Source organism: Papaver somniferum, chromosome 5, assembly GCF_003573695.1.
Source record: "Papaver somniferum cultivar HN1 chromosome 5, ASM357369v1, whole genome shotgun sequence".
Taxonomy (NCBI): domain Eukaryota; kingdom Viridiplantae; phylum Streptophyta; class Magnoliopsida; order Ranunculales; family Papaveraceae; genus Papaver; species Papaver somniferum.
The window spans coordinates 102,688,389-102,703,436 of record NC_039362.1 but is presented as its reverse complement, the minus strand read 5'-3'; the positions used below and the strand labels follow the sequence as shown (position 1 = coordinate 102,703,436).

General features: G+C 39.9%; 1 protein-coding gene across 1 annotated transcript; it reads left to right on the top strand.

Moving 5' to 3' along the window:
• Positions 1 to 7,074: 7,074 nt before the first annotated feature.
• Positions 7,075 to 8,700, top strand: LOC113279404. The gene is made up of 4 exons (XM_026528094.1): positions 7,075 to 7,332; positions 7,417 to 7,612; positions 7,839 to 8,251; positions 8,398 to 8,700. The coding sequence occupies exons 1-4, from the start codon at positions 7,075 to 7,077 to the stop codon at positions 8,698 to 8,700; spliced, it is 1,170 nt and encodes a 389-aa protein (XP_026383879.1).
• Positions 8,701 to 15,048: the final 6,348 nt, after the last annotated feature.

Here is a 15,048-nt window from a genome sequence, read left to right as displayed (position 1 = left end):
TAGACAACATACCGTCGGGTTCATCAAGAGGGGCGTCTCGTGGCCACCAATGTGTCAACCAATGAGCGTAACAACCTTTACCAAAAACCTTGTTGATTCTCTCCATCTCAGCTGTTAAAGTTTTGGAAACTGCTTTCTCTTCCGCCGTCCAAAGTTCTTCAGGAAAGTTACCTATAATTGGAAGATGCAACAAAGCAACTACATCTTCCAAGGTAATAGTGAACTCTCCCCAGCTTCATATAAATGTATGAGTTGGGATGCACCAGCGAGCAAGAAGAGCTACAATACCTCGTGTGTCATGAAAGATATACAAATCTCCAGATGTTTGAACGACCCTGGTAATTTGTGCTCTATCCAGCATAGCTCTAACACGAGGAAATCCCAGCATGTGTCTAGATCATCCCGAGAACTTCTCTAAAGGGCGTCGAGAAAGCTTGAATTCAATCATTGAAGCCTGGAATAATCCTCGTTCAAGACAGAACCGAATAACATCACGAGGAGTCACCAATTTCTTTTGAGTGACCGTCCTGGGATTGATCAGAAGGAGATATACCGGGGACTTGCTCCTAAACCTCAAAGAAAGCGTCATATATATTTGGGACATTCTTGACTCCAGGTGTTTCGTCTTCTTCAGCAACGGAAGTCTCATCCGTGCATGTTTCCTCTATGGAGATATCATCATCTGCACACCTTTCATCTCAGGAAGCGTCATTGGCTGGAGAATCAGACATCCTCGCAAAGCTGCTGTGAAATCCACACAATGTTTCAGTCATCCGCGAATTCAATAAGATGATGGAATCATGCAAATTAAAATGCCGGTGTCTACAAACGGTAAATCTTGAACTCTTACCTCTTTCAATTTCACTAACAATAGTGGTTGCAATACAAGAGTTAACACACGAAATCAATTCGTTCCTTGAAACCTGCAATAACGAACAACACTTCATTAGTTCATGGAAAATGATTTTCTCATAAAATCATGTACATAATCTTCATAATGTGAACATTCACACAACTGAACTATGATATTTACAATAAGAAATGACTTCATCACAAATATGTTGTATAATTTGAAGGTTACTCAAAACCCATGTCTTGATTTTATAAAAAAATAATTAATGCAATTTGTTCATATAAATTTTCAGAATTTATCTAATAAGAAAAAATCCATGTGAATAAAATACGTCATCATGTTTCACATAAAATATGTCACGGCTACATGTAAAAAAAAAATCTATTTTCCTTCGTATTAGTGTTTTATTAAAAACGAAGGTTTATGCTAGTTTTGTGAAAGCTCACACCTATTGTGATAAAATACTAACTCTCATGAAAGCTCATAAATAAAGTTTTATCACTGGACATAAGTTTACATACATAAAAATATATATGTATATTTTCCTCGAATAAACATTATTCTTTAAAACGGAGTTTATTTCGGTTTTATGAAAGCTCACATCTATTAAGGTAAAATCTTGGTTCACATGAAAGCTCATACACTAAGTTTTATCACTGGACCTAAGTCCACATATATAAAAAAAATCTCTCATAAATCAGGGATTTTTATTAGTTTTCAAAAATAACGATCGAACGAACATACGTTTGATAAAACAAGGGTTTTCTACAAAACTCACATCAACATATACACATGTATAGGATTTTGATATGGTGAAAGCATGAAACACTCATGGAATCATTAAAAATCTAAAAAAAAAATTGGACGCACCTGGTCGCTGCCGGTCGGAAGTTGGCCGGACGATGCTAGCTCCGGTCGGACGGACGGTGACGCTCCGGCGAAAATCCTTCCTACTCCTGTCAAGCTCGGACGTGAAGCTGATGAAGAGGATGGTGGTCGTGGGAAGGAGAATAAAGAAAAGAGAGAATTAATCCCTTTTATACCTAATTTTATTTCCAAACCCTAATTCCATAAGGATTTCCCTTTTGGGCCCGACCCGTGAATCTTAAACCAACCAAGGTTCCACCATTGAACCAGCGGTTCTACACGGTTTTATGTTCACTGGATGACGCTCTATTATGCTACAGAGGTTTCCGCTCAAACCATGGTTTGCTCATTCGGTCGAAATCCGGTAATATCTTATCTCATGACTAAGTTCAATTACTTATTTTTATTTATACCTGGAAAATCACCATTAAATGCTGACTGAGGAACATGACTGTTCCTCACTAAGCAGGGGACTTAATATAGATGGTGGGTTTTCGACAAAGGGTAGAATTGTAAAACTATACTCCAGATTCGGCAACCGGATGAGTATTGAGACTCATGTCTCTCATTAAAGCATTAAAGCTCATGTCATAAATCTCTGACTGAGAAGGTTGTCTCTCAGAGTACGTGTAGATGTGTAGTCTTTCAGCTGAGGCCACGACACATCTCATGAATACTGAGCAATCTCAGTAATTATTCCGGATCCGGCAATCGGATGATTATCGAGACTCATGTCTCTGTGCATGAAAGCTCATGCCACCTCTGATGGAGAAAGTCTCTCAGAGAAAATGAAGATGTGCAGTCTCTCAGCTGAGGCCACGACACATCTCATACTGTATAGAATCGAAAGATTGGGAGGCTCCTAGACAACATGTCTGCTAGTATAGAGCGACAACGTCTTCGGGATGTAACCAGATTTTCCCCGACTATACAAGAGGAATATGACACTCCAGCAAGTTCATATTGCTCAACCCTCGGATAATTAATGCTCCTAGACAGGAAGCCCTTCTAGTATAGAACCAGCAATTAATTATCTTAAATCATCTGATATCCAGCAATATTCTACGAGCCATCGTCTGAATATCCAGCAATATTCTACGAGTCGTCAAATAATCGCCTGAATATTCAGCAATATTCTACGATTCCTCGTTATATTTCGTTACTTCAATCTGTGGTTCTTCCCAGCAGAATTCCACAGGTTAGTAATAAATATTCAACGAAAGAGGCATCTGGGAATCAAATAAGCCCTGACAAAATGGTGCAAGTGTAATTAGCAGATAATACACAGACCAGCATTTTGAATGCACGAACGAGCATTTTAAAAATACGAACGAACGAGGAACCTATGCGAAATAGGAAGGGAAAATAATAATAATAAAATATTAAACAAAAGCGCCAGGGGACTAGGCTCACCAGCCGGCCAGTCATGCCTTGACTAGTCCCGTGCCTAATTTTATATTTTACCATATTTTTACTATTTTCACGATCTCATGAAAATCCTCTCGTTCGAGCAAATTTCCTTTATTTCAAAGAAATTATTTAAATCACATGATTTTATCAAAAAATAATAAAATTAGGGAAAGGTGTCGCGGGACCGAGCACCAGCCGTCCATGTCTTGGCCGTGGCCGGTCCCACACCTCACGTCTCCATTATTTTATTATTTCTCTCAAATTATGAAAATTCCTTGATTTTATGAATTTTCCCTAAAATTACCTAATTTCATGTATTTTTTCTAAAATCATGGAAAATATTAAAAAAAATTAGGAAAACTTGTGGGACCGGGCTCTAGCCGGCCGACAATGCCCTAGCCGGTCCCACACACCCATTATTTTATTATTATTTGGTGTTTGGTTTCCTGATTTCATGAAAACTCCCTGATTTCAACAAAATATCTTGGTTTTCAACAAATCCCTTTGATTTTATGAAAAATTATCTAAAATCATCAAAATTACATAAAATTGGGAAGAGTGCCTTGGGGCCATGCCACAGCCATTGCCGGTCCCATCCTCCCATTTCCTATTTTATATTTTAATTTATGTCTCTCATCTCATGGAAGTTCCCTAATTTCGCCAAACTCTCCAGTTTCATGGAATTTCCCTTAAAAATCAGAGAAAAATACATAAAATCACATAAAACTGGGAAAAACATGTGGGACCGCGTGTCAGCCGGCTAGCCATGCCCTAGACGTGGCCGGTCCCACACCTTGTGATTCCTTGTTTATTTATTATTTTCATCATCTCATGTATTTTTGTCGGTTTCAGCAAAACCATGGATTTTGCATATTTTCTCCAAATGTTGCTCAAACGTGCATCAGAAAATATCAAAATTCTCAGGACTGAAGCACGAACACTATGGTGACACGGGCATATCCCCTTGACCGACCAAGGGTGACCTTGAGGCTTGCAAACAGCTGGTCCTGCATGTTTTAATGATTTTAACCTAATTTGCTCAGTTGCTCATATTAGGTTCGAACTCTTTCCAAACAATTGGAAGTTCACTCAAACGACCATCTACTGGTCCCACGACCATCAAGAGCCGGTCTCATGACCTCTTGGTCGGCCCCTCATATTTTCTACATCAGGTTTTATGATTTGTTGCTCGCACGATCATTATTTCAGTAAATGATTAAACCAGCATTTAATAATTCTTTCACCAACTGGTCCTCAAGAGACTTTGGTATTTTTTGCTCATTCGAGCATCTGGGCGTTATATGGTGAACCGTCATCCCATGTAGCCGGTCCCGTGTTGATTTGCAATAAATCATCATTTCGGTAAAATGAGGGTTTTGAATCCATAGCTCTGCAGAAACGTGATTCTGTGCAGATTCGAACACTCTGATAATTTTATGTTGATTCCATGATTGATATTCATATTTATTTTGCTCGACCCAGAAGTCAGTAACTTTAATTAATATTTTATTTGGTCCGGCTACCAACAATTCATCAAAAGAACAATATTTGCTCGAACTAGCAATATTCGCTCGAACCGGCAATATTTATTCAATTAGCAATATTCGCTCAGACTAGCAATATTTGCTCAAATCAAAAATATTGGTTTAACTACCAGTATTCAACAATTTAGCAACACAGTTTTGCTTGTCTTAGGTTATAATGATACCTCATCTCAGCAGACACATTAAATTCATGAGTTTCGAAATATTTGCTAATCATGTTCAACTCAGCGCTACATGGACTCATCGTCCCATAAAGTCAGCAACTGACTCCACAATCACGAGATTTCAATCGTGTCACATGGGGGGGATATTAACTAGGGTTTTGGTATGGCGGTCTACGGCACGTGTGTTCACCCACGACGAGAATGTGAGCAAGTCGTGCAATCAGTTGGAAGAGTCAACAAAGTAGTGGGTTGAAAGTTAACCAAGTCTCTGCATGATGAGTAATTGGTTTCAACACGATTTCCCCATTTCCCACTCTCTGATTCCAGCAACTGTTACACTTCACGGGATCATGGTGTTTTCAACTCCGGCATTATAAAATGTCTCTGAATCCTGATTGAAGAAAGGAGGTTTTTCGAACAATCGAACAACATTCGCCAAAACGAGCAATTTCTCATCAAAGTTCATACAGACAATCTTTCGTCTACACGAACTTACAGAAATTACTCTCAATTGAGCAAAATTCAATCATTCAAAGTATTTTCACGCTGAATTCACAATACAACTACAATCTCAGATCACCATTGATCTCACGCATTTCTCAGCTTCCCTCCTACAGATCAACCCATCCTTTCTTGTGACCGAGTTGACTCTGGAACGACCATTGTTCTTGGTTTAGGCCGGGGTCTTACAGATTGATCTCTCGAACTTAAAGCACTCCCTTCTTGCAGTGCATCTGTGTGAGGTTCAACATTTCGTTCGGTTCAAGGAGTCTCCACACGGTCGACTCTTCAATTCCGTAAAAACTAGCAACTCGTTTTGCCCCATCTACAAAGGGATAACTCTAGCAACTGGGAAACCTAATCCCCAAACCTCCTATGTGATACTAGTTGTATTATCTAAAGTCGATTCTCCTTTAACCTTTGGTTTCTTCTTAAAAACCAGGTTAACGACTTAAAGACTTCATTGGGATTGTGAAGCCAGACCGTTACTACTTTCTCGTAGTTGTGTGATCTGATCTTGCTGATTCTATCGTGTTGAGTACAATCGTAACGATTGGATTGAGATCTTTATCTCCGATAGGCAAGATAGAAAAGTAATCACAAACATCTTCGTCTCATCATTTGTGATTCCACAATATCTTCTTTCGCCGCGTCGATTAAGATTATTGTGAGGTGATTGATAATACTAGGCTGTTCTTCGGGAATATAAATCCGGGTTATCAATTAGTTCCTGTTCACCTTGATTTATCAAAAGACGGAACAAAAACTTGTAGGTTTATCTGTGGGAGATAGATTTATCTTCTGTAGAATTTTCTGTGTGATACATATTTGTTTATTAAAGTCTTCGACTTTGGGTCGTAGCAACTCTTAGTTGTGGGTGAGATCAGCTAAGGGAATCAAGTGCGTAGTATTCTGCTGGGATCAGAGACATAAGGAGCGCAACTGTACCTTGAATCAGTGTGAGATTGATTGGGTTTCAACTACAATCCAGACCGAAGTTAGTTTGTAGTAGGCTAGTGTTTGTAGCGGCTTAATACAATGTGGTGTTCAATCTGGACTAGGTCCCGGGGTTTTTCTGCATTTGCGGTTTCCTCGTTAACAAAATTCTGGTGTCTGTGTTATTTTTATTCCGCATTATATTTTGTTATATAATTTAAATATCACAGGTTGTGCGTTTGAATCAATCAATTGGAAATTCGACCTTTGGATGTTGATTGAAATTGATTGATCCTTGAACATTGGTCTTTGTTACCGTTCAAGTTATTTCTCTTGTATTCAATTAGACTCGCAGATTTCTATTTGCTTGAGTAAGAATTGAATCGAGAAAGAGAGATATAACTCTTTGATATACTTTATTAAGATTGAGTCGTATTGATTCTCTTGAAAGTATATTGAAGTTTGTGCATACATATTGCTAAGCGAAATATTGGGTGTGGTTGTTATACCCCCGCTTTTTCAATTGGTATCAGAGCAGGCAAACACGTTCAAGACCTCACAAGTATGTGTTGGTAGCGATCTGACTCTATGGACAAGAGTACTATCTCTGATAAACGCGTCACCAGAAAAAAATGTTTTGTCTCGTCTACATCTATTAAAGAGAAAGATTCCTCAATCTCAAATATAGACGAACCTTGTGTTCAAACTAGACAGACAGGCTCCGACATGTGTTTTTCCGATTTCCCTTCAAAAGAGTCCTTCTCTCTAATTGAACGGGAAACAACTAAAGAGTGAACTTATGATAAATTTTGTTAAAGTTCAAGCTGATCGGTTGAAACAACATGTCAAAATCCTTCTTGGAGAAATAAGAGACTATAATTCCAAAAACTCTGAAGCTTTGCCTTTATCTCTTCTTGAGGCAATTCTTAAAAGGAATATCTTGGAAATTAAACATCTCTTGAACAAGCTCTCAATTCAAGGATGTTTCAGGAAGTTCTCTAGACCTTCGTCATCAACTACTGCTGTGACTAAGGAAGATCCAGAAGAAAAATCAGTTGTACCTTGTTCAAGTTTATAGGGCTAAGTGTACTCACTTGAGTGCTCTGCTGGAGCATACCTGCCAAGATTATGCCCTTGCTAGCGTACAACAACTTCTTCCAGTGTTGCTGATTCCGCTGCCAAGATATCTTTGTTAGAGAACAATCTGAGGAAAACTCGGAGGTCCCTAGAGGCTTGCTTGTTGGCTCTTGAGAGAGCAAATAATGCTGCAAAAGAAGCCGAGGATGGTCGCAAGGCTGCTGATTCCGCTCTGGCTGCTGAATCCTCCAAAGCCATAGGTTTGTTTCTCATTTCCCTTATCTTTTCCTTCATTTTTGTTTGGTAGTCTAGTCCTGAGACAACCTACGTCTGCCAGTTGGTATCTCTAGTGGGATTAGAAATCTCCGGGAGAAGGTAGCCAAGTTGACCTCCGATGTTTGGTATTATCAGAAGAAGTCTGACGGGTTGATGAACGTGACTGTTCATAACGAGGCCAAAATTTCTATTGAATATGCTCATAAGTAGATCATGTGAAGCAGATGGCTTCGCTTCGTAAAGAATATGACGAAGCCCTTAAGTGGAAAGTGGGTCTCATTTTAAGGCAAACGGAGGATATTTTTTTAATTGTGAGACGCTTCTCAGCTCAAGAAATTATCCGTAAAAAGTATCATGCGGATTTCGAAGATGCCTGCGCTTCCTTAGCTAAGGTTACTATTGAACGCAATGTGTTGTCTTCTGAGGTCTGTTCTCTTAAGAACAAACTTATTAAGGATGGTTCTGTGCCTTCCTTCATGTCCCATGCATCATTAGTTAAGAGATTGGAAGAGATAGAGAATGTTTACCAGGTTTTATCCTATGAGAATGCTTCGCTCCGGATTGATGTCGAGGATCTTCGGACCGAACGTGACACCCTTGTGGAGGATCTTGATTCCGATGAGGTGGATCTTGCCGAAGCCCAGCATAGTTTTAGAAGAATCCCTTAGCCACGCCGGAGGTAGCTTAGGATTTTTTTGTTTCAGCATACTTCGTGCCCCATACCGTCTTTGCTTTTTTACTTATCCCTTTTGTGTCCGCAGGTCTCTAGGAGCAGCTTGTGGGTGCAAATGCTAAAATTATCCGTCTCGAGGGACAAGTATCTACGTTGGAGACAACTTGTCAATTTGATGATGCAGCAAAGTTTAAGGTCGTGTCACTTCAGGAGGCTAATGACCAGCTCAGTTCTCAGATGACGGAGCTTCGTCAGAGATCAGCTTCGGATCTGGAGCCTCAGTCCTCCCAGATGAAGGTGCAGTTCGAGCGTTCGGCCATTGACTACATCAACAATGCCTTTGCTGAAGCTGAAATCCAAGCTGACAGGGTCGTCTTTCCTCGTCTTTCTTATCTTTGATCACGTTGTCTCGGTCTTTGCTTACCCAGACTCTTTGTTGTTTTATGCTCTCAGTTGAGGTGCCTTTATGATGTCTCCCTTCTTTGAAACAATGCTTTCTGATGGTTTGAACCTTTGTTATCTGCAACTTTTAAGTCATGTCAGACATATTTTTGTAATATTATTGTTTCTCTCATGTTTTTGCATGAATATTTTGTCTTAGACGTATTGTGTCTAATTGTTCGCACAATCAAGTTATCACAAGGTGCTAAGGTATGATTAACCTTTGGTGGAACATTCAACATCCTACCTAAGTATCATTTGGCCAGAAGGTACCGTGGTGGCGAGGGTTCCTACGTGGGAATAGTTTTCCTGTAACCCTACGCGTTTAGCGCAAAGACTTCTTTACTTCTTCAAGGTATATCTATAGGGGATATCTTATTTTTTTCTTATGCCTCGTGAAAGGAGCCTTCGTTCTGAGGATACGAGATTGACATATGCGCAGTTATGCCTTGCCTTGTCTCATCGTCAATCCTGACGGAGGGTGTCTATTCTAGCCCAATTTTATTAATCAAAAACTAATTTTTTAACAAAAAGTTTCTTTCATTGATTAGTAAGGTTAATAATACCTTTGATCAGGGATAGAACATGGTAGACTACTGCCCGTTCCTTTCTTTTCCTGAGTAATCACCATTCTCTTACGGGTAGTATTTTTTTAGGTACATTGTATTCCAGGGATGTTGTAATACTTCACCTTTGGGGGTCCTTAGGTAGTAATACCATTTTCTGGCAATGTCGTGTATGATGTAGGGCCTGTCCCATGTCGGAGCTAGCTTTCCCCACTCCTTATTTCTTTGATATGGCGGAATTTGTCGTAGTACGTACTCTTCGACCAAGAAGTTTCGGAGGATGACCCGTTTGTTGTATTCCCGAGCTAGCCTTCGTTGATAGTTTACCATCTTTTGGAAAGCTACCTCCCTCCTTTCTTTAAGGTCATCCAGCTTCTCTAACATCAAGTCTGTTGTTAGATTCTTCTCTGATGCCTCCATTTTTGTTGTTGGGAGTATTTCCTCCGTTGGGATGACTGCTTCGGCTCCATAGGTTAACAGGAATGGAGTTTCCCCCGTAGCTGACCTTCTTGTAGTTCGATAGGCCCATAGGATGTTGTGCAATTGTTCGCACCACCTTTTTTTGTATACTCCTATCCCCTTCTTTAAGTTCGTCGCTATGGTTTTGTTGGTTGCCTCCGCTTGTCCATTGCTCTTAGGATATATAGGAGTTGACTTGTTCTTCTGAATGTTGAAAGTTTCAAACAACATGTCGATGTTATTTCCTTGTAACTGTTTGCCATTTTCAGAGACTATGGCATCTGGTATTCCAAACCTGCATATGATTTGTTCAAACAAGAATATAAAGACATCTATGTCTCTGATTCTTGCCAAAGGCTTTGCTTCCACCTACTTGGTGAAGTAATCTGTAGCCACAATGAGGTATTTTCTTTTCGAAGTTCCTTCTATCAAGGGTCCGACAATATCAACCCCCCATTTGACAAATGGCCAAGGGATGATGACTGAGTTGAGCTCCGTTGTTGGTGCTTTGATCTTCCTGGCAAAGCGTTGGCATCTTTCACACAGCTTAGCCACATTCTTTGAATCTTCGCCCATACTTAGCCAATAGTATCCTTGAATTTTGGCTTTAACCTCCAAGGATCTTCTTCCACTATGGTTGTCGGCATCTCCGCTGTGTATATCGTGGAGTACTATCCTACCTTCGGTTTGTGAGAGGCACTGCATCAGAGGTCCCAGAAATGACCTCCTATACAGTATTCCGTCACGAAGGCTGTACACTGCTGCTTTTGACTCGAGTTTTTGGGATTATTTAACATCGGCTGGTAAGATACCTTTGTCAAGGTACCGGTGGATTGGAATCCTCCAATCATCTTCTGCTTCGTTGTCATTGTCTTCGTCTGACATAGATTGGTCTTTTTCAGACTCTTCAGCTTCGTCATGTGGCTCTTTTATTTCTTCGTTTGCTTTTCCTTTATCTGCTTCTCTCATGGACCGAGTTTGAACAACCGAAGCCTCCTCAGCGCCTGAAGTAGGTCCTTCTATCGAAGGTTCGTAGATCCTTCCAATTTGCACGACGGTGGTATTTCTGTCTTTTAGCATAGAGGATATGAATGCTAAGGCGTCTGCGTGTCTATTGTCTTTTCGACATACATGCCTGAATGCTCGCACTCCCTGGTCCATATGAACATGGCTCTGGCTTCTGTAAGATAGGTACTGAGGCCAAGTACTCCTTGATTTTTTGGAAAGCTTGATCGCACTCCGCGGTCCATATGAACTTGCTTCCTTTCCTTAGGGTATCGAAAAATGATTTGCATTTTTCCGATGACCTTGCTATGAATATTCCCATGGAGGCCAGGATTCCATTTAGCTTTTGTACTCCTTTTAGTATTTTTGGAGATGGCGTCTCCGTTATTGCTCTGACCCTTTCGGGGTCCACTTTTATTCCTCGCTTAGTTACCAAGTGAAAAAGCGGGGGTCTAACAACCACACCCAATATTTCGCTTAACAATCTATATGGACAAACTCCAATATACTTTTAAGAGAATCAACTAGACAGTCAGACTCAATCTTAATGAAAGTATATCAAAGAGTAATATCTCACTTTCTCGATTCAATACTTACTCAAGCAAATAGAAATCTGCGAGTCTAATTGAATATAAGAGAAATCACTTGAACGGTACCAAAGACCAATGTTCAAGTATCAATTAATTTCAATCAACAACCAAAGGTTGGATTTCCCAATTGATCGATTCAATGCACAACCTGTGATATTTCAATTATATAACCAAATATAATGCGGAAAAGAAATAACACGGACACCAGAAGTTTTGTTAACGAGGAAACCGCAAATGCAGAAAAACCCAGGGACCTAGTCCAGATTGAACACATACTGTATTAATCCTCTACAGACACTAGCCTACTACAAACTAACTTCGGTCTGGAATGTAGTTGAACCCCAATCAATCTCACACTGATCCAAGGTACAGTTGTTCTCCTTACGTCTCTGATCCCAGCAGGATACTACGCACTTGATTCCCTTAGCTGATCTCACCCACAACTAAGAGTTGCTATGAACCAAAGTCAAATACATTAATAAACAAATTTGTATCACACAGAAAAGTCTACGGTAATAGATAAATTTGTTTCCCACAGAAATACCTATAAGTTTTTGTTCTGTATTTTGATAAATCAAGGTGAACAGGAACCAATTGATAACCCGGACTTATATTCCCGAAGAACAACCTAGAATTATCAATCACCTCACAATAATCTTAATCGACTAGCGAAAGAAGATATTGCGGAATCACAAACGATGAGACGAAGATGTTTGTGACTTCTTTTATATCTTGCCTATCGGAGAAATCAACCTCAAGCCAATCTTACGATTGTAATCAAACACGATAAAAACAGCAAGATCAGATCACACAACTACAAAGAAAATAGTTGGGTCTGGCTTCACAATCCCAATGAAGTCTTCAAGTCGTTAACCTATAGGGTCTCGATAGAAACCTAAGGTTAAAGGAGAATCGACTCTAGCTAATACAACTAGTATCACACAGAAGGAGTGGCGATTAGTTTTCCCAGTTGCTAGAGTTCTCCTTTATATAGTCTTTCAAATCAGGGTTTGCAATCTAAGTTACCTTGGTAACAAAGCATTCAATATTCACTGTTAGATGAAAACCTGATTAGATTCAAGTTAATATCTTTCAACCGTTAGATCGAACTTAGCTTGTTACACACAAATGAAATGCACGTTTATTTAGGTCTGTGTAACCGCACCCAAACATGTACACTTAGTTGGTTCAACAGTAGTTAAACAAATGGTTAGCCATATGAGCACTTTCATATCAACCATATTTATCTTAACAATAACTAGTTCAAATGACTCAAGAGAAATAGTTAGAGAGTTGTTCAATTGCTTAGATATCATGGAAGTATATAAGACACAATCGAAGCAAAAACGATTTGATTCACTCGAATCAATTCATGAACTTTATAGCCACGGTTTGCAAGTATGCATTCCTTAGTTTATATAAGTTTAAGTTCACGAATAATCGTTTTTAGAAACTAACCCACTTAAGTAAGCATACTGGTACGCGGACTTAAGTACCCGTAATAAGTTTGTTTTCAGTTCACAAACTCCAACAGAAATTCACGGGATGTGAACTTCCGGCAGTACGCGTACTGGTACACGGACTTTAGTTCCGGTTTTCCTGAACAGCAAAGTACGCATACTTTGGTTCAAGGAATAAGGACTTACACACGTATGAGTTATCACACAATGTTTATATCCTTTCAAGGTTATATTCTAAACTCTCATTTCAATCATTGAACATTCTTAGAGGACGTTATATAGTTGTTGTTCACAAGCTATTTTTCGTCAAAGCGATTTTCAAGTAATTGAAACTAATATGACTTTCGTCACTAGTAAAGATGAACTTGGCCAAAGAGAAAGCTTACCAACACATATTTCGAGAAATAGATAAGCGAGATAAACTCGGCTCGAAATAGAAAATGTGTATAATCATAGTATATATAGCAATACGACTTTTGTCTCAATATAGGAGATAAAGTAGATAGATTTTTGAGTGATAGATAAGTTCAAGTATCCACATACCTTTTAGTCGATGAAGTTACACCAGTTCCTTGAGTAGTTCTTCGTCTTTGTATGATGATCGCCATGGAGTCTAGAGCTCAACTACACTTTCTATCCTAGTCCGAGACTTAGCTATGAGTATACTAGAAATCAAGACTTATAGTTTTGGCAACTAAACTTGACAACAAGCTTGAGATAGCAATGCTTGCGAGTTCGACCGAGCAGTGCTCTAACACCAAGTACCCAAGGAACTTTCCTGAGATTTCTCCGGGTTTACTTTCATGTGAAAGTTTCTCATGGCTTCAAATATCTCCCTTAGGTCTGATAGGTGGTTTTTCGCCTCTTTGCTTTTGACAAGCATGTCGTCCACGTAGACCTATAGTATCTTGCCTATCCATGGCTTAAATATTTTTTCTACCAATCGCTGGTATGTTTCCCCCGTGTTCTTTACTCCAAAAGGCATCCTTGTATAGCAATACAAGCCTCGTGGGGTAAAGAATGCAGTATGCTCCTGGTCTTCTTCTGCAATGACGATTTGGCTGTAACCGGAGTAGCCATCCATAAAGGATAGTCTCTGGTTACCTTCGGTTGCATTGATCAGTTGGTCAATATTTGGCAGCGGGTAGATGTCCTTGGGGCATGCTTTGTTGAGATTGCTGAAGTCGATGCAAATGCACACGCCTCCGTTCTTCTTAGGTACAATGACCATGTTGGATATCCACGTGGGATACTCGAATTCTCGTATGAATGCTGCTAGGAGTTTTTGTAACTCCTTCTCCATTGCTTCTTGGTAGATATCTGCCATTTTGCGGTTTTGTTGCTTGAATGGTGGCATTTCTGGTTTGAACCGAATGTGGTGGGAGACCAAATTCGGCTCAATTCCTGGCATGTCTTCCATTGATCACGCAAAGACGTCTGCGTAATCCCGTAGTAGCCTTTGTAGTTGCAACTCCTCGTCCTTTTCCAGTAGAGTGCCGATGTTGATCATTTTTGGCTCTGCCTCCGTTCCGATGTTGATTTTCTTTGTTGGTTCTACCGGTGAAAAGGTTGGCTTCTGAGGTTGTAGAGGAGTGCATTTCTGTAATTGTCATTTAGCAGAGACGTCAGCTACCGAAGTGGAGGAGGTGCTTGATTCATGGGCTGAGGGGGCTTCGGGGACTTTGAAGCTTCCATCTTTTACTTCATTAGTATTTTCCCTTCGTCTTTTTCTTTCTTGTTGCTGTGCAGCAACCCTTTCTTCGTTGAGCCTAACCTCTGCTAGATTGCGTAGCATTGCGTCTTGCTGATTACCTTTGATTTCCATTTCACCCATGGGTGTAGGGAATCGAAGATACTGATGATAGGTCGAAGTTGTTCCTCTTAATCGATGGACCCACAGTCGTCCCATAATGATGTTGTATGGCGAAGACACAGAACCTTGTTTTGGTTACTAAAGGTGTTGTGCGTACCTGCAAGACAATTTCTCCCTTTGGTCTAGAAACTTCTCCATTGAAACCGTATATGGTGCAAGTGGATGAATTCATTTGCTCAGCTGTTAAACCCATACATAAGTAGGGTTCGTAGAACAATACATTTAATGAGCTTCCCCCATCAATGAGTACCTTCGTAACATTCCATCCATGTATTGGAAGAGTGATCACAAGAGGATCGTTGTGCATCTCGACTTCCTGGTTGACGTCTCTTGTTGAGAATGTTAATGTCGTA

Coding starts and splice junctions, on each gene's coding strand:
- LOC113279404 (XM_026528094.1), top strand. CDS start 7,075: ATGATAAATTTTGTTAAAGTTCAAGCTGATCGGTTGAAACAACATGTC. Junction 7,613..7,838: donor TGAATCCTCCAAAGCCATAG/GTTTGTTTCTCA, acceptor GCTCATAAGTAG/ATCATGTGAAGCAGATGGCT. Junction 8,252..8,397: donor AGGATCTTGATTCCGATGAG/GTGGATCTTGCC, acceptor GCAGGTCTCTAG/GAGCAGCTTGTGGGTGCAAA.